Here is a 25,895-nt window from a genome sequence, read left to right as displayed (position 1 = left end):
ACACCCTCGAAGCAGACAATGGAAGTGTGCAGTTAGTCCAGTCTCAGGTATGTGTGTCGGTAGCAGTAGACTCACAAGAAGAGTTTTGTCACAGGCTATGCACCCTTCTTGATTTATGAAGGGGATTGACAGGGGTTTAGGCTTTTCTTGATGAACACTCATGAGTGTGGTCACCTACAGGTGTCTTGTCACATTTGGGTATTTGCAATACTCAAACCCTCTTTATAGGACAGGTCTCCTAGAAGTAGGAATCAGCTATGACAGACTAACAGGCTAATGCAGAATCTCACTCTGCAGAGCCAATTGTGGTACTAACTGGTTCAAATGAGAGGGCATGAGATGAGGAAGAGGGGAGTATTCCAAGTCAGTTGTAGTTGTTGAGTGTCTGGACACCAAATAGCTTGTCGTTAAAGTAGGTTTCCACATCCTAAATAGCAGGCATGCCACTGTCGGACATTCTCTTGAAGTTGAGTGGTAACCAGCTGGAGCGATGGCTTTTTTCCAGCTATCGTTTTTTCCTAGGTCTTCATAGTTAACTGTGTTACTGTGTACTCTTCCATTCTCTTCCAGCTTTTCAAACATGTTCTGGCAAGTTTCAATTATCCACTAACTGGCAGACTACCTACAATGGTTGTGGGTCTTTTCTGCCTTTTCCTCCAACAGCAGGAGCATGTAACTAAAACTGAAGGCATTCCTATGAGGGAAACATCCCATTTGTGGGACTACGCAGTGATTATGACCATTAATGAAGATCCCAAGATGGAGAAATAAAGGCACCATCGATTGGAGTTGCAGTACATATGTAAGTTAGAAGAAAATCAATCATTACCAGTGGTGTTTGTTAATCCCTTATCAGGTGACTGGCACTGGCTAAAATGACTCTTGTAGTATATTCATGTCCACTAGTGACTACAGGACGGTTAAGCGGGCAGATTGAGATGGGGAGATCGTATCTTCTCAGTCTGCCTGTGACTTGATGCTTTGATTGTGGGGTTATTGCTGAGTTGGGCCACACCAAAGCTGTAATTTGGGAACAGAAAAAAAAGCATGGTGTCACTATGCTATAGGGAATGGTAAGTCAAGACCTACATGCTCAGTTTTTCAGCACTCAGAAAACTGGTGTACTTTGAGTTCAAAGTCATGACATTTTCAGAGAAGCAAAACACATTCTGCGATGAATTTTGGCCCCAGAAAATGAAGTTTTGTGGGTAGTTTATGTTACCTTTATGTGTTTACTACTGACATGCAAATCATGTGATTATATATGTTAATTGTTAGCTTGATAACATTTTGTCCATCCTGTATACTTTCTTAGTTGCTTTCACAAACCAGCAGAGTGTTTAAAACATACTCAGTGGGTCACACAGCTGGGCCTACTGCTACACTAACATTCTCAGCTAATAAAACATAGCTTGAGTATTATTATTTTTTTTAAATCAGAAAACGTGTATCAAGATATCTGCTTAATCCATCCCAAAGGTGGAGACTGAGATATGGCTCTACACGCCCACTATGCCAGTATTAGACACTTTGTTAACCCCTATGGCCACAATTATCAGGTCTGGGTGTCCTTCAATATGCATAGACAGTCCACAGATATTTCAATTTCTTGCCCATGTTATAGGCACAAAGACAGTGGGAAAAGGGATCATAAACAAAGACATGGCAGCTCTAATAAAATATTCCATTGCTGCCATTTGAAATCCAACATTAGTTATGGTCTCCTATTTTACCAACGCTAGAAGAATTGAAAAGTTTAGGTGTTTTAATTGGGCAGCGATTCTTTGCATTAAAGCATTTATTATCAGGAAAGCAATGTTATCTGGAAAGATACCCCTGATCAAAATTATTAAAGTTAAAGGCAAGAATGAGTACTAATCCTGCCCAACAGAAGCAGAGTTTTGTAATCCCCACTTCAGTGATGACCAGCTTGTTGAATTGCCAACTGGTTCCAGAGCTCATCCTGCAATATCAACAGCCTGGAGGCTGATGGAGTCAGTGTCAATGAGTCTGAAGCAGAAACTGGAGGTGTAAAAAAAAAAAAAAAAAAAAGTGTTTCAATGTGTTATGGAGAAAGGTACCAGGGCACTATTGATCAGGAGAAAGAGGGGCTTCAATGACTGAAGAGCCTCAACACAAAAACAGTTCAACAATACATCTGTTGAGCTCCTGGGGCTGCTGTTGATTAAGAGGAAGATCTATCTAAAGGAGTGTTTCAAGCTAAGAAGGGGCTGGGTGGGTAGAGTGACAGGAGTCAGGACTAGCAGCAGATAGGAATGACAGCAGGTAAGGCTCTTTCCAATTTTTTGAGACATAAGAAACAGCACAATTAGAAAGGTGGGTCTTATGAAGAGCAGTGTGCAGCAAAACATGTACAAGTTGCAGGAAGATCGCACAAGGGGGGCGGGGGGTCAGACATGCATGTTGGCGGAAGACAGATTGGCGGTCATTCTGACTGCGGCGGTCGGCGGTCGCTGCCCGCCAAGCGGTTCCCGCCGAAAGACCGCACTGCGGTCAAAAGACCGCGGCAGCCATTCCGGCTTTCCCGCTGGGCCGGCGGGCGACCGCCAGAAGACCGCCGGCCGGCCCAGCGGGAAAGCCCCTTCAACAATGATGCCGGCTCCGAATGGTGCCGGCGGAGTTGAAGGGGTGCGACGGGTGCAGTGGAAATCTTTATGGGGCCCCCAGGGGCCCCACGGCACCCGTTCCCGCCATCCTGGTTCTGGCGGTGGACACCGCCAGAAACAGGCTGGCGGGAAGGGGGTCGGAATCCCCATGGCGGTGCTGCAAGCAGCGCCGCCATGGCGGATTCCCTGGGCCAGGGGAAAACCGGCGGGAAACCGCCGGTTCCCTTTTTCTGACCGCGGCTTTACCGCTGCGGTCAGAATAGCCCAGGAAGCACCGCCAGCCTGTTGGCGGTGCTTCCGCCGACCTCCGCCATGGCGGTCATGGACCGCCAGGGTCAGAATGACCCCCATTATGTTCAAAATACTCTCTTCTCATATGCAACTGCTTCAATAGCTTTGCACCGCATCACATAACATAACAAGAGTGCTTCTACATTCTCAAATGTTGTCATCTACTCTCAAGGCTCTGGTTCTAAAACCTTGAAGACGGTGCTGCCTCAGAGAGGACGCCTCGACAATAACTATATAAAAGAGACCAAGATACAATCAGTGCCACAGAAAGATTAATACTAATAAGTACTCAGAACTACTCCATTCAAATAGCAGCCAGAAGGGTGGTTTAATAATACAAGAAACTTGGATCAATGCCAGAAAAGACTCGCAGCTTCACAGTCTTTTCTCCCATGGGTCATGAGATATCGTTGGCCATTACTAGAGAAAATGTCTGTTGTTTACATTTGTCAAAACATTTACCAGACCCTCAAATGATGTAGTGGAATAACTGAACTCAGGTTGGGAATTTATGTAAGATCCAAAACAAGACGATGACACACACCTTCAACTCCACCAATAAGCGTATAAAAACAAGAAAAAAAAATGATTGCACTGAAACATAAAGATGATCTTCAGCACTATGATTTTGAAGTTTCTCCATCTTTCCTAGGTTTCGCCACTGTTGAAAAGAAATGTTGACAATATTTCTTCCTGGTAGCCTCAATGTGAGGCAGGCCATGTTGCAGAAATGCACTGGAGTACATCTCTTGCTGCTGCACAACATGTAGAGTGATTCAAACACAGACCAAATTAAAACTTAATTTTGGTGAAATAGCAAAAATCTGGCAAAGCAAAGGGTGAATCCGGAGTTTGAAACTCTTTATGGAAACTAAGCCATGGGGTTGAAGGCTTATAAGGACCAGGTTTGTGCCCTTGAGGTATCACCTCATGTTTTGAACTCTTTGCTGAATTGTGAACGAAAAAGGCTGAGTGGCAAGCACATAGCAAATATGGCGTAGCAATGGGGGCTGGAACTTAAAGGCACATAGCTAATTATAGGTCCAGAGGCAGAGTGCAAATTAAAAGAGATTTTTTTTCTGAAATGAGGGCTCTATAAAATTGACAGGCCACATACTCATGAAAGACATGCCAATTAGTTTGTACCGCCATTGCCTTTAACAAAAATACATTTAAGGCTGAGAAAATGGCAGATGAATGCAGCCTGCAGAGCACATTTAACTTTCAAAGAGTGAGAGTAGCGTTATGACAACATTCAGACTTGCCAATCGGAAAACTGGCCACATCCCCTGACACATTGATGGTTGTCTATGCCCATGTTTTTACTCTTTACTTAAAGCTGATGCCATTGGACGCAAATGGAAGCAACTGAAAGTTATGGAGGATGGAGAGCACCTGACACTGTCAGCGTCTGATTGTACAAGCATGGCGGTGAAGAACATAACTTAACAAAGTATATCTTGCTATTGATCGTTTCAATTTTCACATGACAACAAAACTGTGCCTAAGCCTAATATAGACTGCACTAACATCAAGGTTTCTTTGTATTTTTTGTTTGGTCAGCTCGTGGTGGAGGAAATCATGTAAACAGAAGATACTGTCACGTGATAAGGTAGTTTTTCATATAAAATCCCACCAACATATCATTACCGGAACTGTAAGTGGATTCCGTGATCATGAACAGAGTTTATCATGGTATATTGCAATTTAGGACACCACTCACTGGTGTCGCTTGTCAAAGAAGTAAGGCATTGTCATTCATTACAAACGGTGCACTTGCAGAGGGAAAAACTGACTGCAGACTAGATGCGAACCCCCACTGCAATCCAATTTGCTCTTATAAATGGCATCCACGTTAAAAAACTCAGCCAGACCATTTTTTGGGGCGAGGGAGCACTTGGTCAGAGTGCCAGTGGTCAAGAAGCCATGGGGGATTCTGCTGCAGCTTCATCCCCTTCCTCGGAGTCCCACACCTCTGACTGCAGGTAATCAGCAAAGAGTGCTTTAGCTCGGTGTAGGATCCGGTTTAGGTTGTGCTTCCGCACCAAGCGGTCGAAGTGCATGGCAATCTCATTGTAGTCCATGTTATTTTTCATGATGTGATCTCGGTGCTCCAGCAGGATGGCCAGGCACAGGAAGAGCATGAATGGGTTTCCCTTGCCAAACTCCTGTGGGGGCGGCAGACTTATAGAGGCCGGTGTGGGCAGTGAAAGAGGTGGCATGCCCCGGGTGGGTAGTCCTGGAGATGACATCTCTGGGGAAAGGGAAGACGAAGGGGAATTCTCGACAGACTCCTTCACGCCTTCAGAAAGAGTCCCATTGTTATCAGTGACCGGGGATAGGTCTTGCGACATGGAGGAGGTCTCCTGACTTGGAGAGGGCAGAGAGGAGGGCCGCAGAGAAGGAGCAGAGAAGGACTTGCTCATGAGATTCAGGGAAGGAGAACACGGTGGCTGAATCAGAGGTTCGTTTTCACTAGCAGGGTCATCATCATCCTCAGTGGACTGTTTGGTCCTGGCCAGTATTCGGGCGTTCACAACAAATGGAGGGTCATCCTCTGAGCTGTCTTCATTGTTGGCTGTGTAGTACTTAAACTCTCCAAAGCTGGACTGCTTCATCAAGGAGCACGTACCATTCATCCTTGAAGGGCTTACAGTGTTGTCATTGTCAACTTCCATTGTCTGGTCACCAGGTCCAGGGTAAAACTCAACACTCGGTCTGAGCATGTGCCTTTGACGCACTGGTCTCCCACTCTCAGTGGTCTCAGCCGGAGGACCCACCAGCTCAACTTCCTTTTCCGGTGGGTCAGGTGGCAGGGAGCTCCATGTGACCTCCAACATTCTGAGTGCATCTTCAAAGGCAAATTCTCGCTTGAGTTCCAGGAGCAGCCAGCGATAACAGAAGAACAGGTCATCTGCACCAATGGATAATAGGTAGCTGTAGAATTCTGGGTCAGAGTACTGAAGTAGGAGTTTCAAATGTGAAAACTTAATTGACATCATTTCTCCATCCATGCGGAAGTTCCCTTCTAACCGCTTCATAATGCCACAGAAGCAAATAAAGGCATGTGCTTCATTGTCCATTACAGCCAGAATGGGTGAAGCAATGTCACTCATGCCCTGGCAGTAGGAAATCTGAGGATGCGTGACAGCATAGGTGGCGAGAAGGTCATGCAAGGAAAGAAGGTGGGGGCTGTCTTCTGAACCAGCATAATACGGGTGAGTCCGGTCAGTACGTAGCACATCCTTCAGGACGTTACCTCGGATGAATTCCAGATCCTCCTGGCTGGCATGCTCTTTCCAGTCTGCCTTTAGCTGTTCATACTCCCGAGTCTTGCACTTCATGTAATCCATCCGCTCCTGTCCAGAAAGACCATCAGGATACACGTTCAGCAAGTACCGCCACACCACCTGCACAGATAGTGGGACAAGTAATATTTTAATGTTGGTTACTTTTTGTAAAGGGGCATCTCACATAAGTTACTTTTGGCATTCCAAAACAAAATAGATTAAAGATGCTCAATAAAATATCTATGATATTCTCAATCCCTTAGTCTCTTCAAACCCAAGCATGAGATGCAGGCCTAAATATAAGTGTGTCTCCTTGTCCAGGCCACATTTACTTTATCACTCTTCTGAAAGTGAGAAGTAACAGTTAAGAAATCTCGGTTCAGGGCTTTTGCCCTGTATGCTTTGTGTAGGTGCACTGGACTCTGGATTTAATCATAGCATCTCATAGGAACCAATGAAGTGACTCAAGCAAGTTCTGCTCTGGTTCTACTTACTAAGTGGTAGTACACTGAAGACTGCCCCCCGTCCCACAACAAGATGGCAGAAGACCACCTCCTGACCTACAACCAGAAGCCTGCCTCCTGACCCACAACAGACGGCAGAAGACCACCTCCAGACTCCCAACCAGATGACTTATGACTGCCTCCAGACTCCCAACCAGATGACTGATGACTGCCCCCAGACTCCCAACCAGATGACTGATGACTGCCTCCAGACTCCCAACCAGATGACTGATGACTGCCTCCAGACTCCCAACCAGATGACTGATGACTGCCTCCAGACTCCCAACCAGATGACTGATGACTGCCTCCAGACTCCCAACCAGATGACTGATGACTGCCTCCAGACTCCCAACCAGATGACTGATGACTGCCTCCAGACTCCCAACCAGATGACAGATGACTGCCTCCAGACTCCCAACCAGATGACTGCCTCCAGAATTACAACCAGATGACTGATGACTGCCTCCAGAATTACAACCAGATGACTGATGACTGCCTCCAGAATTACAACCAGATGACTGATGACTGCCTCCAGAATTACAACCAGATGACTGATGACTGCCTCCAGAATTACAACCAGATGACTGATGGCTGCCTCCAGACTCACAACCAGATGACTGATGGCTGCCTCCAGACTCACAACCAGATGACTGATGGCTGCCTCCAGACTCACAACCAGATGACTGATGGCTGCCTCCAGACTCACAACCAGATGACTGATGGCTGCCTCCAGACTCACAACCAGATGACTGATGGCTGCCTCCAGACTCACAACCAGATGACTGATGGCTGCCTCCAGACTCACAACCAGATGACTGATGGCTGCCTCCAGACTCACAACCAGATGACTGATGGCTGCCTCCAGACTCACAACCAGAAGGCTGCCTCCAGACTCACAACCAGATGACTGCCTCCAGACTCACAACCAGAAGGCTGCCTCCAGACTCACAACCAGAAGGCTGCCTCCAGACTCACAACCAGAAGGCTGCCTCCAGACTCACAACCAGAAGGCTGCCTCCAGACTCACAACCAGAAGGCTGCCTCCAGACTCACAACCAGAAGGCTGCCTCCAGACTCACAACCAGAAGGCTGCCTCCAGACTCACAACCAGATGACTGCCTCCAGAATTACAACCAGATGACTGATGACTGCCTCCAGACTCACAACCAGATGACTGATGACTGCCTCCAGACTCACAACCAGATGACTGATGACTGCCTCCAGACTCACAACCAGATGACTGATGACTGCCTCCAGACTCACAACCAGATGACTGATGACTGCCTCCAGACTCACAACCAGATGACTGATGACTGCCTCCAGACTCACAACCAGATGACTGATGACTGCCTCCAGACTCACAACCAGATGACTGATGGCTGCCTCCAGACTCACAACCAGATGACTGATGGCTGCCTCCAGACTCACAACCAGATGACTGATGGCTGCCTCCAGACTCACAACCAGATGACTGATGGCTGCCTCCAGACTCACAACCAGATGACTGATGGCTGCCTCCAGACTCACAACCAGATGACTGATGGCTGCCTCCAGACTCACAACCAGATGACTGATGGCTGCCTCCAGACTCACAACCAGAAGGCTGCCTCCAGACTCACAACCAGAAGGCTGCCTCCAGACTCACAACCAGAAGGCTGCCTCCAGACTCACAACCAGAAGGCTGCCTCCAGACTCACAACCAGAAGGCTGCCTCCAGACTCACAACCAGAAGGCTGCCTCCAGACTCACAACCAGAAGGCTGCCTCCAGACTCACAACCAGAAGGCTGCCTCCAGACTCACAACCAGAAGGCTGCCTCCAGACTCACAACCAGAAGGCTGCCTCCAGACTCACAACCAGGCGACTGAAGACTGCCTCCTGGGCCACAACCAGGCGACTGAAGACTGCCTCCTGGGCCAAAACCAGGCGACTGAAGACTAACCCCTGGGCCACAACCAGGCGACTGAAGACTAACCCCTGACCCACAGCCAGACGACTGAAGACTAACCCCTGACCCACAGCCAGACGACTGAAGACTAACCCCTGACCCACAACCAGACGACTGAAGACTAACCCCTGACCCACAACCAGACGACTGAAGACTGCCTCCTGGGCCACAACCAGGCGACTGAAGACTGCCTCCTGGGCCACAACCAGGCGACTGAAGACTGCCTCCTGGGCCACAACCAGGCGACTGAAGACTGCCTCCTGGGCCACAACCAGGCGACTGAAGACTGCCTCCTGGGCCACAACCAGGCGACTGAAGACTGCCTCCTGGGCCACAACCAGGCGACTGAAGACTGCCTCCTGGGCCACAACCAGGCGACTGAAGACTGCCTCCTGACCCGCCACCAGACGACTGAAGACTAACCCCTGACCCGCCACCAGACGACTGAAGACTAAACCCTGACCCGCCACCAGACGACTGAAGACTAAACCCTGACCCGCCACCAGACGACTGAAGACTGACCCCCTGACTCGCAACCAGAAGACTGGCCCCCTGACCCATAACTGGAAGACCGAATTAAACACACACTTCACCTTATCTATTAGAAAAAGAGGCCTCACAGTGGAGATAGGGAATCAGAATAATTACCACAGGTAAGACAGCAATGCAGTACAGAAGGAAAATGTTATTTACCCTTTAAGAATCTGTTTATGGCATGCAGTGCTGTAAATTCACATGATGTGCATACTCCTGCCATCTAGTGTTGGGCTTGGACATGTACCACTTTTATTTCCTCGAAGAAGGTCTTTTCAAGGCACAGGACCTAGTGACTCCACGTATTAGTGGTAATGCACACCAGCTCCATTGTCAGATTGTTTTTTCCCCGAAGAGCGAGATTGGAGATGAAGCATAGAGACACAGTAAGGATAACCATGCATAGCAAAGTGTTAAAAAAAAAAGGAAAGAATAGCTGCAACGACCACTGGCGGCTGGGGAAGAAGGTGGGTGCGTGTAAACCTACAGCACTACATGCCGCAAACAGATGCTTACAGGATAAATAAAATTTTCTGTTTGTGGCAAGTGTAGCTGTAGATACACATACTGTGCACAGACTATAAAGCAGTCCTCTTAAAAGTGGTGGTTTAGCCTGAGGACGGTGCAGAGGACTGGAACAGTGTACGTAGGACAGCTTGGCCAACCTTAGCTTGCTGTCTGGTCAGGACATCCACACAGCAGTGTTTGGTAAAGGTATGAAGAGTGGACCAAGTAGCTGCTTTAAAGAGGTCAGCTAGTGGTATGCTACCTACAAAAGCCATAGTTGCCACTTTCTTTTGAGTGGGATGAGGTCTGGGTGAATGGGCTGGCTTCTTTTAGGTTTAGCGTAACAAATCTGTATGCACGTGAACAGCCAACATGCAACACCTGCCTTGGAAATGGCAATGCACCTTGTGTGGCTTGGAGCGGGATACAAATAGCTGTTGTGTCTCACTGAAGAGTTTTGTCCTCTCAGTATAGTACATTAGTGCTCTCTTGACATCATAAGTGTGCAGAGCACGTTCTGCTGCAGTCTCTGAGTGCAGAAAGAATACTGGGAGCTCAACTGCCTGATTAAGATTAACAATGGGGACAACCTTAGGGAGGAACTGGGGCTTAGTTCTAAGAACCAGCCTATCATGACTGACTTGGAAGAAAGGCTCTTCCAAGGTAATAGCTTTTTTCTCACTCACTCATCTGAGGGAGTGATGGCTTCGAGGAAAGCCACTTCCCAGGAAAGGAATTATAGTGCACAAGAGCATAGTGGTTCAAAAGGAGGGCCCATGAATCTCTTGAGAACTTATTAAAATTCCACTCAGGAGGAGATGACTGGGGTGGGATAATCCGTTTTAACCCTTCTGTGAAAGTCTTAATGACAGGAATTCTGAACAATGAAGTATGATGTCTATTCTGAAAGCAAGCCACTATGGCAGCCAGATGTAACCCAATGGCGGTGTGGGCGAGGCCCGACCTTTGCAGGTGAAGGAGGTAACAGACCTGTACAGATGCTGGAAGAGGATTGACATGCATAGGAAGGCAGTAGTGCATGAACCATTTCCATTTGGCTGAATATTAGGCTCCGGTAGTGGGCCTATGGGCCTCCTTGAGAATAGACATGCATTCTTCTGGGACATTGAGATAACCAAACTCTAAGGTCATGAGTCAAATTTCAAGGTTGAGGGCTGGGTTATCTGAGAGTGCCATGGTTTCACATGAGAAGGCCTCGCCTGTTGGGGAGCTTCTCATAGGGCACTAAAGAGATCTCCAGCAAAGTGGTGTACCATGGCTGGCAAACCCAAGTTTATGTTATCAGAATGAGAGTAAGGGATTTTTACCTTAGTTTCTGGACCACAAGTAGTAGGGGTGGGACAAGCAGAAAAACATAGGCAAATATCCTGCACCAGTTCATCCACAGTGCAATGCCCATGGACTGTGGGCATTGTAGCCTGGAGGAGAAGCTTGGGCATTTTGCATTTGCGGCCGTGGCCAAGAGGTCTATCAACAGATACCCCCAAAGTTGGAAGTAGGACCAGGGGAGGAGTTCCCATTTGTGTCCTTGTTAATGCATCTTGCTGAGCAGATCGTTGTCCACCCTGGGAATATGTTGGATGCGCACATGTACTCTGTGATGTATCGCACACTGCCAGATGCTGAGCCACTGCAGAAAGTTGTGGTGAATGTGTGCCTCCAAGTAAGTAAAACGTAACAGTGATGTTGTCCGGTCGGACTAAGACTGTCTACTGTTTAATTAGAGGATAGAAGGCACAGCAAGCCAATTGGGTAGCGAGTACATCCAGGTGACTCACGTGGAGTGACTGCTGAGTAGGTGTCTACCTTCCCTGAATGGTAAGTTGACATGCACACCCCAGCTGGTAAGCACGGCATCCTAGGTGATGGGCTCTTGTGGAACCGGGTTGTGTGCCTTCCACTACTGCAGAGAACGATGTGTGTAGCCTGAATCAATACTAGATCCTCTATACAACCCTCCGCTTGAGAACACTGAGCTGCAAGGCATTCTTGCAACATGCGCTTGTGCAGTCTGGTATGAGGTACCATGGTGATGCAGAATGCAGTTATTCTGAGCATGGGTCTAACCATTCTGACTGTTACTTAGAGATCTAGGACAGCCCTAAAAAAGTGTTATACTTGAAGGGGTTGGAGGTGAGGTTTGGCCAGATTGATCATAAAGCCTAGGTTGTGGAAGAGTTGAATGAAGGTCTGTGTGCGCGCTAGGCATTGCTGGTGCATGGCGCTCTGTATCAGCCAGTCCACGTAATGAAATACATGGAGGCTACCCCTACTGAGTTGAGCTGCCACCACGGCCAGATATTTAGCAGACATCCTGTGAGCAGTGGTAACCTCTAACTTTCAACTGGTAATGTTGTCCTTTCACCACAAACCACAGGGTGGTTGGGTATATGGAAGTAGGCATCTGAGATATAGGGCAGCCATGAGGTCACCCTACTGCAGTAGTGATGTGAAGTCTTGAAGAGTCACCATATGAAAGCAGACATCCCTAGGGGAGGGGGAGTGGGGTGGAGAGGGAGAGTGAAAGTGAGAGAGAGAGAGGGAGGGAGAGTGAGAGAGAGAGAGGGAGAGAGAAAGGGAGGGTGAGAGAGAGAGAGAGGGAGGGAAAGAGAGAGGGTGGGAGAGTGAGGGCGAGAGAGCGAGGGCGGAGAGAGAGAGAGAGAGAGAGAGAGAGAGAGAGAGAGAGAGGGGAGAGAGTGTGTGTGTGTGTGGGGGGGGGGAAGGGGGTGGAGAGAGGGGACTGGGAGTCACTATTTTGGAGGGGCAACCCCTTTGGGGGCTGTGCCACTTGTTACCACTGTAGCCACCCCTGTAGTAGCCCTGTGAATGTGACTGCTGGGTGGACTTGGGGAAGGTGGAAGAGAGTTCAGGGGTGGAGGCTTTGGCTGCGCTGCAGTATTGTGAGCAGATAAAAGAACCACAGAAAGCAGGGGTCTGGAGGGTGCCCATAGCTATAGCCATGTACATATACTTCTTAATCTTTTCATGCATCTCGTCAACCTGAGGGCCAAAGAGATGCTGGCCATCTAAGGGCACATTTAGAATGTGATGCTGGACCTCCAGCTTGAAGCAAGAAAGGCATAGCCATGTGTGACGGCGTAAAAGGATGCTGGTGTTTTTGCTGTGAGCAGGTGTATTTGTGGCATCCAGAGCACAGCAGTGGTTAGAGATGACCTTACCTTCTTCCACCAACTCCTGTCCCCTATGGCGACCTGCTCCCAGAGTTGCTGGACATGATTTGCCATCTCATGCCAGTGGGCACGGTCGTACCTGGAAAGGAGGCCGATGGAGTTAGCCATCTGCTGAGTGGCAGACTGCACTGCTACTCTCTAGCCCCCAGCATGGATTTTCTTGCTCTCCCAGTCTTGACGGGGTGCATCACCTGTGCCCTGGCTGTTAGCGCAATTCTCAACTGTGGGGACAACTAGGGAGTCAGCAGGCAGCTGGCGCATGTGTATGGGGGCGGTGTGAGCCGCCTTGAACTTAGTCTACCCTAGGTGTGACCACCCTCTCCTTGACTGACTGTTTTATAATAAAAATGTTACAGCTCAGTCTGGGATCAAAGGATAACTTTATACTAACAACCCTCCCAGGCAACAGAGAAGAGGGATGTGAAGGTGGAGAAGAAGGGGGGGGGGGGGTGGGGGGTGGGGTAGAAGCGGGGGGGAGAAGCGGGGGGGGGGGGGGGGGGGGAAGCGCAAGCGGTGGTGGAGGGGGGCCAAAGAGGTGGCCCTGTAGTATTTCCTAGGCATTTTAGACATATGTTCCGCAGGAAGGTTGAGGGCAGCATCAAAATTCCATTTCCTCCTGTAAGGATCTGAACTGATGGCCTGCTGGATATGGATCCATTGTAGCTTGGCGTCGAGTTGTTCTTGCAGCCAACGGAGGATTGGTTGCTCGAAATCCTCGGAAGTGGCAAAGGATGCAGCTGTAGAAGGCAGTCTGAACAAAGCCGAAATGTGTGGCTGTCAAGACGGTGCCACTATCGATCTCGGTTCCAAGTGCTTTGAGTCTGAATGTTTAGAGTTGGGAGGATTTGGATCAGATGGTGGTCGGGTATGAGACTTCGGTTCCGGAGCAGTGGTCGACGTTCGGGGACAGACGAATAAAAGTCAAATGTTTTGTGCAGCTTAAGAACGCAATGCCTTTTGAAATGGCTATATCTAAAATAAAATTTAAACAAGCATTTGCAATGTAATGGGTCTCGCATTTGCTAGAGTTAGAGCTATTAGTGTTGTTAATTCCTAACTGGACTTTTCTTGCCACTTAAATTGTAAATGAAAAGTAAAACAGTTGACCTAAGCGAGCCGATTCAAAGCACCATGGCCGCCATGAGCGCGAAGGAGAGACACAAAGAAAAATAAGTTCGCTCGCAGTCAAACGTATCGGCAGTTGTGCAATTATCCATGTAACAGGGGCAGTCTGCAAGGTGGTAATACAACCGACCCAAGGAGCGACAATCGGAAAGCATTTACCAATGATAACAAATGATTTTTTAAAGGCAAGCCCAGGAACAAGTGAAAGTGATTGGCGTGCGGTGGGCGTGGTTATAAACCCACAGTACTTACAACAGGTCATATCACTTGCACGCTCAACCTAATAAAGATACAAGTAGGCTCCGTCGAGAAAGTACACTGCATTCCTTTTTCCTGTAAACCGTCACTTTAAAGTCAACCAAAAAGCAAAATAAACACCTGGCTCCCTTGAAGGCACAGATTGACATTTGCCCTCTGTCACTGAATGCCCAGCAAATGTGACGAGAAGACTCACAGGCCTGTTTATTACAGAAAAGGAGTTTGTGGAAGTAGACTGTAAACATGGCTTTAGCATGGGCGAGTATGAACTCAGGATGGGGAGACTTAAGCAAATAAAGCCAGCTAACAGAAACCCAGAAAACGCAAGTTACAAAGCCAATGGCAAGGACCAGGCAGAATGTATTCCCAGGTCAACTTTCTGAAACTCATCAAGATTTCTTTCGCGAAGCTATGCTGTCTGGTAGGCTGTGACCTAATGACTGGGCTCAGATGTGTCTGCAATGCTTCATTCACAACCCCCCACGTTTAAGAAGTTTAAAAAGGTATGTAAACAACAGTGATAAGAACACCTGCACACCCAACCCCTGCCCAAAAAAGTCTGCCTTTGGCCACTATGTCCTTCACCTAATATTAACTCTCAGTCTTACCTTGCGCAGTGATGGTTCAACACCACCATGGTAGATTCTCAGGCGAAGATCTTCTGGTCGGGACAGCTGACCTTCATGGTTCAGGTAAGTGTGAAACTCTGTATCACTAAGCGGAGGCTTGAAGGGCTTTATGTCTTCTCCATATGACCAGCTCAGTGCCTGTTGAACTTTGGAGAGAGTACGGCCCACCTATAAAATAAATTTGCGTCACGAAAAGTGTGTCACTTTTTAGGAATATTAGTTTTCCATCATGTGCATATTTAAACTCTCCAACCTTAACAGATGTGGAAAATAAATTCAGATTGTCTTAGACAGTCACATATTGTTGTGAAGGCCATAGAGCATTTTCATTTGAAAATCAGAAAAAAATACATCCTCCAGAACCAAATAACAAACAAAAACTTTACCAAACATACATTTGCTTTTAAAACCGAATCTGCTCAGAAAATTACTGTCAGGAGGTCTGTGCTGGCAGGTGCCCATTTTACTTTTAATTTAAGAGCCTGCATACCAATCACATTGTAGGAAATAACTTTTTTTTATTAGGCAGGCGCATCAGAGTCAAGTAGGTAACTAATACATAAAATATAAATTACTTTTAAAGTTACATTTGTGAAGGTAGCAATTGATTATATTCATATTGTAACAACGTTCATAATCATTTTCTCTTAAGGGCTAGAGAGAGCCTAATATCAGTAGAACAATTCTGCTACCCAGATTCCTGCCCTCACAGCCCCTCCATATATTTGAACCTTTAATTAGAACTGCAAGTATTTTTGGGTTTGCAAAAAAATATGTATAAGATTTTCTGAGCCTATTGCAAGATCGATAGTGGGGTTTAGCCCTTCTAGTAAGCGTGTAACTTACACTGCAAGAAAGGCAAATAAGTTTTTATATATAAATGGCATGTCCAATCAATTAGCTCTGGATCAAATTTAATTTCAGCCCTTAGGCCCTTGGACATTTTCGCTAATGCGTGGCCAGTTAAAGGTCTTAGGACCAGACAAGTAGCAAATCTCCTGTAGCACATTTTGGACAGACTCGATCCTTGATCTTACACTATTTATACATTTTAGCAAGCATTATTTAGAAGTCAAACTTGATATGGTAATGCTGTATCTGGTATTCAGAGATAGTTAGAATCTTCAATAACAAATTCCACAATTCTAGTAGTTTTCCCCACATTATTTCACTTTTCTAGCCAGTGAATCTGTCAGACTACAGAGTCAATTGAATCGCTCACGTACCAAGATATTTATCCTTCAGTTAAGCCCTCATCCATAGTTAACAAAAGATTTCCTTGGGGAGGGGGAGGGAGGAAGGGGGTGTTAAATGCTTGACAGATCATCAGAAAAGATTTCAAGACTCCACATGAAAGAATCTGGTTTGTAACCTGAATATTATTTCAAGGAGAGATTTTGGACAATTCTATTACTTGCCCCAGAGTAGAGTATCCATATCTTTTTGGTACCTTCACGTATTTAAGTATATCCTGCAATAATCTGCACAGTCTCAAAGACATGTATTTAACATGTTTGAGATGGTGCTTTGGATAACAGAAATGGAATGAAAGAGGGGTGTTCAATACTGCCTTGATTAACAACAGAGCGTAAAGGGTTGTTCATTGATTAATTTAGTGAGTCTTCTGCAAAAGGCAACCCAGTAATAGAAAGTTGGGTATAGTCCAACCTACCCTCTGGTAGGGTATGTGCAGGAATCAGACTTTTTCAGCCCATACAAAAGAGGTGATTAGTCCATCCCATCTATTGAAAAGTTATGATGGGATATATACTATGAGCAACCTGAATAGGTATAATACTCTGGAAAGAAGAGCCATTTTAATAATATTGACTCTGCCAACATTGAGATTTGAAGCCTCTCTCAATTGTGCAGCATACGGGGTAATTCCTAAGGATATGATTGTTGTTTACTTCCTGGAGCCCTTGGTAGTTACCATCGAGTCTGGCTCCTAAATATTTCATACTAGAGGCAGTGTATTCAAAATTCGTTTTGGAGATACCCACACAAATGCTCCCAGTTTTTTCCAGATTAATTTTGTATCCTGAGAGGCAAATGAATTCTGCAGCCATTTGATAAACTGCTGCTAGTTCTAGCCAGGAATTTGGTGCAGCTAACAGGACAATCGACAAACAATTACTTTGATTTTATACTTCGGTAACACAACTGGCTCAATATCTGAGGCGGTCATTCTGACCTTGGCGGACGGCAGAGGCCGTCCGCCAAGGTACCGCCGTCAGAACACCGCACCGCGGTCAAAAGACTGCGGCGGTGATTCTGAGATTTGCCCGGGGCTGGCGGGCGGCCGCCAAAAGACCGCCTGCCAGCCCCGGGCAAATCAACCTTCCCACTAGGATGCCGGCTCAGAATTGAGCCGGCGGAGTGGGAAGGTGCGACGGGTGCAGTTGCACCCGTTGCGTATTTCAGTGTCTGCTAAGCAGACACTGAAATACGTTGTGGGGCCCTCTTACGGGGGCCCCTGCCGTGCCCATGCCAGTGGCATGGGCACGGCAGGGGCCCCCAGGGGCCCCGCGGCACCCCCTACCGCCATCCTGTTCCTGGCGGGAGAACCGCCAGGAACAGGATGGCGGTAGGGGGTGTCAGAATCCCCATGGCGGCGGAGCGTGCTCCGCCGCCATGGAGGATTCTGACGGGCAGCGGAAAGTCAGCGGTACACCGCCAACCTCCGCCATGGCGGTAATTACCGCCGGGGTCAGAATGACCCCCTGAATGTTCAATGAGGTTTTGGATGGTGGGTTCCATGTCTAATGCAAGAAGGCAGGGCCATGGGTGGGCATCCCTGGCAGGTGTTTAGGGTCATCAGAAACTTGTTAGAATCCAACCCATTAACTGAGACCAACTAGGTTAGTCAGCTATAAATTGCCTGTACTGCCTTGATTAAAAACAGTGGGAAACCTCTAATGTGATTAGAGAAGGGGGGATGTTGTGTTGTGTTGGCCCCAGGATAGCAGTGAAGCTGGTATATGTGGTCATATCTCTGCCGGGGGCAAAAGAGTCTTGGCATGGGGAAACCAATTCAGCCATTTTATGTCTATGTCTGATTGCAATAATTCAAGAGTAAATTTTGTAATCATCGCACAATAGAGCTTTAGGTCGATATGATCCTGAGAGCTCAGGTAGTTTGTCTTGCTTAAAAAAAGTTAATAATACAGGCATGTCTCCATGATGTGAGTTGAGATCCACCTTGCTAGATAGCTTGGACCAACTGAAAGAAGAGGAGGTACAATCAAAGAGGTTAAGATCTGATACATTTCTGATGGTATAGCATCTGTAACAGGTACCCTGCTCATACATTTGATTGTCATGACCAGCTCCTGAAGGGTAACAAGTCTAACCAGATTGGCCTGGTACTGTGGCGAAAGGTGAGGAAGCTTCCAAAGAGTTAGAAATGTCTCAATAGGTCTCCTAAATCCCAGAATCTGTAGATTCAGCCGAGTAAAGGGGTTTATAGAAGCTTCAGAATTCTTCAGTTATGCCTACCTGGTTCACAATTATTAGTCCTTCTAATGTTTTAATTAAGCATCTTTTGTGTGATGTCGCCCCAGTTTTTTTTCCTATCTGCTTTGCTGGCTTGAGACCTCTGTGCACTCTACCCCTGCTAAACAAGGGTAAAGTGCCTGTGCCCACCCATCTTTAAACATGGTTGAATTGGTTTATTCCTAATTAGCATATTTAACTTGCTTTTAAGTCCCTATTATATGGTATAGTAAGTGCACCCACATCCTGAAAGCTAAATGCCTCTTGTAGATTGCAGCACCTAGTGCACCATCACGTACAGCGGCAGGGCAAACAGGACTTCAAGCATGTCCTGTGTAGCCCAACTACTCCAGTGTAAAACTGGCAATGCAACCCGACAATATAACCCCTTTTTGAGAGGAAAAAAAAAAACTTTTAAAATAAAATATGAATGTCACCACTATGCCTGCCTTGCAGCCCACAAGACAGAGCACATGATATTTAAAAGTAAGACATGTAGAAATGTAAAGTTTTGTTTAATTTTTATTGTATACAAGGTCAAATCATACATACAAAATATAATTTGGCATGGACATTAGCATCCTCCACATCTATCAGGATGTGGCAGTTCTTGCCAACTGCTCAAGTAGATAGCTACCCCTTAACGTCCATGTCACAGTTAGGAACACATCCCGGAAAGTGCATCTTTGCCGCAGAACTACAATGGCAGTATAATTCTGCTATTCATGTTTCTGAAGCACTGTGTCTTATTAAAGATTATGGTCACAATATGAATACTATACATGACAATATATTAGCTCATTTCCTCCCATCATTTGTATTTAAAATTCAGATGTATGGTGCATAACAAGTCTCATGCCAAACATGATACTCCTCCAGTGAGGTCTAGGCCCTGGAGAAAAGGTTTCCTGGAGTTGTTCAAAGACAACTTCTGCACTCTTGTTTTAAATGCAGATCTCCCTGTTGACACCAATATTAAGCCTCTGGAGACTGCAATTGTTGAGGCTCTGGATAGGTGCGTGCCTCTTAAATTGAGGACGACAGAGATCAGCTCCTTCAGAAAATTTTTATACAAATAACCTTGGGATTACCAAGATGGTCAAGCAAGGCATTAGAGCGCGGTTGGCAGATTTCCAAATCCCCAATGGATCATACAGCATTTACAGCTGCTTTAAAATCTTACAAAAGGCTTGGGATCACAAAAAAAAAAAAAAGCTTATTTTGTAAGGAGATTGGAGGAGAATAGTAGTTCCACCAAGGAACTCTACAAGATAGTCAAGGAACTAACTTATCCCTCGGCTGCGAGTCGAAACATTACAATTTCAGTTCAGCGATGTGAAGATCTGGCAGAATTCTTCCATGAGAAGTAGATAGGATCTACTCTGCTTTTGAGACTCAACTCCTCCAGCAGAGTTCTTCATCGGAGAAGTCAGCCATCACTCACAGAACATCTACTCATTGGGGTAAATTCCTGGCACTGAATCAGGAAATAGTGGAAAAGACCACGATCGAGGTTAATTCGGGATCACCTTTGGACCCCTGTTGCTATTTTATCTTCTCTAGACTTCCCCAGGCTTTAAGCTCTTTTTTACCTGGTTGTTTAGGCTATCTTTAGAAAAGACTAACTTTCGGCTTGCTCTTGTGCTGCCTCTATTGAAAAAGGCTTGAGCAGAGCTTGGCGATTTTTCAAACTATTGTCCTATCTCCCCCCTCTGTTATTTGGCAAAGGTGTTGGAAAGAATAGTTAATGCTCCGCTAACATGATTTCTGGAAGCTAACAACATTTTGGAAACTTCCCAAATTGGCTTTAGAGCCAAAAAACTGTACAGAGTTCACCCTGCTGGCTGTGATTAACAGAATTAGATCAGAGGAAGATCAGGGTAAGGCTTTTGCCCTGATCTTATTAGATCTGTCTGCTGCCTCCGATATGATCTCACTCTTTCAGCTAGTTTGTGGGCTCCATGAAGTAGACTTGTACACCACCACTCTCCATGGTTTGGAGCATTTCTGTGTAACAGATCCTATTCGGTCTATTTGGCTCCCCTTAAATCTACCCCATTGCAGATTAATTGTGGTGTCCAAGCCAATCTTTCTTTAATGTCTATATCGCTCCCTTGGGGAACACTGTAAAATCTTGGGGCTTCAAGACATTTTCCTATGCGAATGACAGCCAGCCTTTATTTACCATCGACAAGAATCAGCCTCAAACTTGCCAGATTCTCCAGGGCTATCTTTCGGAGTGTAGCCAGCTGGAGGTGTTCACATTGTTTGAAGTTCAACACAGAAAATTCAGAAGCCATGTTGTTAGGGGGGGGCAGGTAAAGTCTGGAGTGACACCCGGTGGCCTACCTGCCTGGGGGAATTTGGGAGTTGTATTAGATTACTCTTTCTATGCAGGACCAGGTAAACTCTTGTTTAGATCTCTTACGCAAGCAGAGGAAGCTATTCAGATGAATCCCTCTAGCCTGGCGCAAGATAGTCACTCAGGTGCTCATTCTGAGCAGAATGGATTAATGCAACGCCCTATATCTAGGAGTGTCTGACTATCTTTTCAGTTGCTTGCAGCATATTCAGAATAAAGCTGCTAGACTAATCTACAACAGCCCCTGAAGGAGTTCAGCATCAGCCTGCCTCACACAGCTGCACTGGTTCCCAGTACGGAAGAGAGCCAGGTTTAAAATAATTTGCTATGCGCACAAAGCACTCTACAAGGCAGAACTTGCTATTCTACAAGCATAGCAGAGCACTGCGTTCTTCCCAGCAATGATTTGTAGTACTCGATTCAGGAAAGCCAGGATGGGTGGCCGCGCTTTCGACCATTTAGAAGCAATTCAGTGGAATTGCCTTCCTTTAGATATTTGCCTCATGGAGGATATCTTCGTGTTTCGTTAACATTTGAAAACTTGGCTGTATCCTCTTTAAAGGGCTTTTATCTGGAGAGTTTCCTTGTTTGGTTCTAGCGCCGGGATGTCCAGTTGAGGATAATGAGTGTGTTTTATAAGTAATAAAATAAAATACTCACAGGCTTTCTTCCACCGAAGTGCACTGCTACACTGAAGGTGCCCTCTACATTATTAGGCCTAGAGGGTTGTAGCTGCAGAGTGATGTATGTTTAAGTTCAGTCACTGCATACACTCAGATAATTTAGCCATGCCTCCTTAGTGAGCACAGTCTAACCCAGGTCTTTGCCACTCTAAATCTGCCCATCAATAGCAACAGTACTGTGAGATGTCTGGCACCAGACAGGGACTCCTTCACAATTCCCAGAAATGCAATCTGCGATTAAACCTTTAATCTGACCTGTTATGTCTGTAATAATGTTTATAACTATCTGCCAGTACCAGAGTATAGCCAGATAAGCCCAGGCTAATGGGAAACCCCATCTTACTCTTACCCGCATCGTAAACAGTTGTGTGGTCAAGTTGGATCAATTCTATGCTGCATGGATGGAGTGAAATACACCTGGTGTAAAAATATGAAGCCGAACAGTTTACGGCAGTATTTCATGGATATGAATCTGGGCCGTGTACAGCAGTACTCACACTGTAGGTCAGTCATAGACACCTCCAGGTCTGCTCCCCAAGCTTTCAAAGCTTTTCAGATCGTCTCATTTTGTGCCTCGAGGTCAGTATGGAAAATTTTACTTACCCAGTAAGCATCTGTTTGTGGCGTATAGTGCTGTAGATTCACATGCTTAGCAGAATCCTCTCACCTAGAGTTGGGCTTGTATGTGTGGAAGTTTTTTTTTTTTTTCCAGAGAAAGTATTTCGAGTCATGAGGTAGTGTGACTCCTCTTGATGATAATGCACATGGTCACTGACTTCATTGTTAGATTATTTTCCTGCATGGCGGGTGAGGATGGAAAGTGAAGCACAGCGTAGAGTATTGAGATGCCCATGCTAAAGGAGCTTGTGATAAACAGTAACAGTAACTAACAGATGCCCGGGGAGGAGGGTGGGCACGTATGAATCTACAGCAGTACTACATGTTTCCTGGGTAAATAACATTTTCTTTTCGTGACCTGGCTTGCTGTAGATACAAATGCTTAGTATATACCTTAAAGCAGTCCTCCTCCATAAGCAGAGGCTAGCCTGTGGGAATTACAGTTGTGTGAAATAGTGTATGCAGAAGTGCTTGCCTCATATTGGCTTGTTGACGGGCCAGCACATCTACACAATAACGCAGTGTAGACTATGTAGCTGCTTTACTTAAGTCAGCTATGGGTATATTTCCTAGACAGGCCACTGAAGCTCTTTTTAAAAAAAAAAAATTTTTACGAGTGGGTGAGCTCTAGGATGGATAGGTATTGTTTTTTTTGTTTTGTTTTTAGCTTTAGCATAGCACGTTTGGATGCATTTAACAATCCATTGTGCAATGCCTGATTTTCAAATTGCTCCTTCTTTGTGTGGTTTTGAGAAAGCAACAAATAATTGTTGTGTTTTCCTAAAGGATAAAGGGCCATAAGTACTAAAGCATTTTTCCATAGACACAGAATGGGTAAAACCACTTGGTACATCTGGCCCTCAGTCCCGTCAATGTAATACAGGAGAGCTCATTTTATGTCTAATGTATGTAGAGCCCTTTCTGCAACTAAGTCACATTTGGGGGAAAACAGGGAGTTCAATAGATTGATTAGTTAAGGTGGAATTGTAAGACTATCTTTGAATGAAATATAGGATTAGTATGAAGTACAACCCTATCTCTATGTAACAGGAAGAAAGGTTCTTCTAAAGTTTTTTATTTTTTTATATTTTTTTTATTGAGCTTTGAAAAAGAAAATCAGAGTATCATACATAGACTGTTAGATCACAAGGGGGTATCCATTCTGGTATAATCACGCAATACTGAATGAGAAGAGAGAAAAGGAGAAAATACATTTCAAGGCAGTGTGAATATGACATATCATCTTGCACATGGTGGCCAACATCAGTTCTGAGTGGGGGATAGAGTCTCTGCATCCTGGACATCTAAGCTAAAATATTTGATCAAACAGCCCCATATTTTTGTAAACTTATGTGGGCAGCCTCTACTCCGGTACGTGACCCGCTCAGCTGCAATACAGACGACCATTCCATTCTTCCATTCCCCCTCGGGTCGGTGATTACGGGGCTCCTCAATATTTGGCAAGGTCTTGCTTCGCGATCACCACTCCCAGATTACAGAGCAGCAATTTTGCCCAGGGGAGATCTACTTCTGTAGGGATATCAAGCAGTATATATTTGGGATCATTCAGGAACCATTCCCCCCCACACCCCCACCACCATCCTTTCCAATTTCCCTCAATTATCAGATGCTAAAAGGAGTGCATACTCGGACAAGTCCATAATTTATGTATGAAGTCGCCCTTCATGCCTCTGCAGCAAAGGTACTCGGTAACCTTGCTTTACCCATTTTATGGAGATGCACCCTATTGTAATACATTCTATGTAAGATTTCAAGTTGGATAAGTTGCAATCGTAATCGGATCGCAACTTCCCTGAGGAACATTAGGGCGGCCTCCCAGTCTATAAATTCCAGTTTACCCAGTTCCGTCTCCCATGTGAGCCTCAATTTCTTTAAGGTGTCGGGTATGTTGTTATTTGTAGCTTTATATATGTCTGATACAATCTTTTCTGTTTTTTCCCCCGATCAGGAATCTACCTTCTAAAAGTGCGTATTCCAGGGGGATTTGACTCTATAGATTCCACCTTCCAGGCATGTTCAAACTGAAGGTATCTGAAGAATTGTGTTTTGTGGAGTTGGTACTCAGTCTGAAGAGAAGAGAAGGACCTTAACAGTGCTGTCTTTAAAAAGTCTCCCCCTTAGAGATACCCATGTTATCTCAGGACCTGCACCCCTTCAGCTTCTTGAGTTCTTCAAGATAATTTCCAATTCATAATGGGGTCTCCTGTGTAATGTTATTGGCCCATTTAATGCATTTATTTGCTTTATACCATGCAAGGATTGTTGTATGAGATACACGGAGTAGTGTCCCTGTCCCTCTGCCCCTGTACAGCTAATCGAGATAGGAGCGACAGAGGAATTTGTTTTTTTTCCAGTGCGTATGTGGGGTGATCCCTGTCCACATATTCCCATTCATTTATAGCGAAGAGATGGGATGCCCAATATTCCGCCATAAAGTCTGGGAGTGCTATACCTCCCCATTATATGCATTTCGCTGCAGAGTGCGGAGGGCTATTCTAGGGTATGCCTCATTCCACCATCATTTCCTGACCTCCTCCTCAATTCTGATAAAAATCTCGTCTGGTATGTTATAATAGGTATTCCAGAAGGCATTAAAAAATTTGGTAGGGTAATCATTTTGAACACGCCTGCTCTTCCAAGTATCATGAAGGGCAAGGCTTTCCAGCGAGCCGCATCTGTTTGAAAATTTGTCACTATGGTTCTAACATTGAGGTTTGTACTCCTCTACTGGTCTGGGGTAGTGAAGATGCCGAACCCCTGCTTCCTCAGGACTTGCATCATTAAAGGCCAGTGAACCACGCCAAAGGCATTTTCTGTGTCCAGAAAGACCACGGCATGTGGATCTGGCAGAGAGTGAGTCTCACTCACTCCGCCATCCAGTTGTGAAGCCTGTGGATGTTCCCCCTGGAGGAGTGCTTTGTCATAAAGCCGGATTGATCTTTATGTGTTAGAGAGGGAAGTGACTCCCTGTAGTCTCGAGGCCAGGACTTAGGGTTCAACACTGAGGAGTGAGATTGGTTGGTATGCATCGCACTGCGTGTGGTTTCCCCCTTTTTGTGTATTACTACAATCGTAGCCCTAACTAGGTTGTGAGGGCGAATTCTATCTTGTAAGGCAGCAACATATAGTTTATGTAAGTAAGGTGCCAGGAGGTCTAGTTGTCATCTGAAGATCTCCGCCTGGAGACAGTTAGGTCCTGGAGTTTTTTCAGGGTTCAGCATGTACGCCGCAGCCTGAACCTCTGAGAGGGAGATCTCCTCTTTCAGAGCCTGACTCTGTCACTGGTAAGGTGGGCATTTCCACCTCTGCTAGGTAGTCTTCAATCTGATGCTGCCCCCCCAAGGGTTGTTCTTTATAGAGAGTCTTGTAAAATTGGGCACATTCTTCTGCTATCTCATTGTCTGCTGTGTGTATTTTACCGTCTTTCCCTTTGATCTGCGGTACCCATCAAGCTTCTACTTCATGGCGACCAAAGCATGCCAGTAGTTTCCCCCACCTTATGGTCTGCCTAGGAGAAGATGTTGGGTGGGCAGGTACCGGGTACATGCCTCGTTTGTCGTGAGCCCACGGTATTCAGTCCGTCGAGCCTAGAGTTGTCAGGGATTCTCATCGGGCAATATATTCTTTTTCTACCATCAGGAACCACCATTCGAGGTCTTCTGGTGCCCTAGTTTCCCTCTTCATTTTATATGTGTAGGAAAGTACCATCTTTCTTGGCATGTTACCCCCAATTTTTACCTGTATGTAGGTATGTTTTTGGCCTTGCGACACTAAAAAAAACTAACTTTATTTT

The 25,895-nt window shown here is 46.0% G+C and overlaps 1 protein-coding gene across 1 annotated transcript in view; it reads right to left on the bottom strand.

Moving 5' to 3' along the window:
* Positions 1-3,221: 3,221 nt before the first annotated feature.
* The window catches only part of TBC1D25 (TBC1 domain family member 25), a 92,608-nt gene continuing 69,934 nt past the window's right edge, over positions 3,222-25,895 (bottom strand). The window contains exons 5-6 of the mRNA XM_069209547.1: positions 14,903-15,091; positions 3,222-6,328 (exon numbers count right to left, since the gene is read on the bottom strand). Coding sequence (XP_069065648.1) covers positions 4,835-6,328; positions 14,903-15,091 — 1,683 coding nt within the window. The 3' untranslated portion in view covers positions 3,222-4,834. The remainder of the gene's footprint in view (positions 6,329-14,902; positions 15,092-25,895) is intronic.

The sequence above is a fragment of the Pleurodeles waltl genome, chromosome 10 (genome assembly GCF_031143425.1).
Source record: "Pleurodeles waltl isolate 20211129_DDA chromosome 10, aPleWal1.hap1.20221129, whole genome shotgun sequence".
Taxonomy (NCBI): domain Eukaryota; kingdom Metazoa; phylum Chordata; class Amphibia; order Caudata; family Salamandridae; genus Pleurodeles; species Pleurodeles waltl.
Note: the sequence above shows the minus strand (reverse complement) of the source record. Positions and strands in the feature narration are given on the sequence as shown.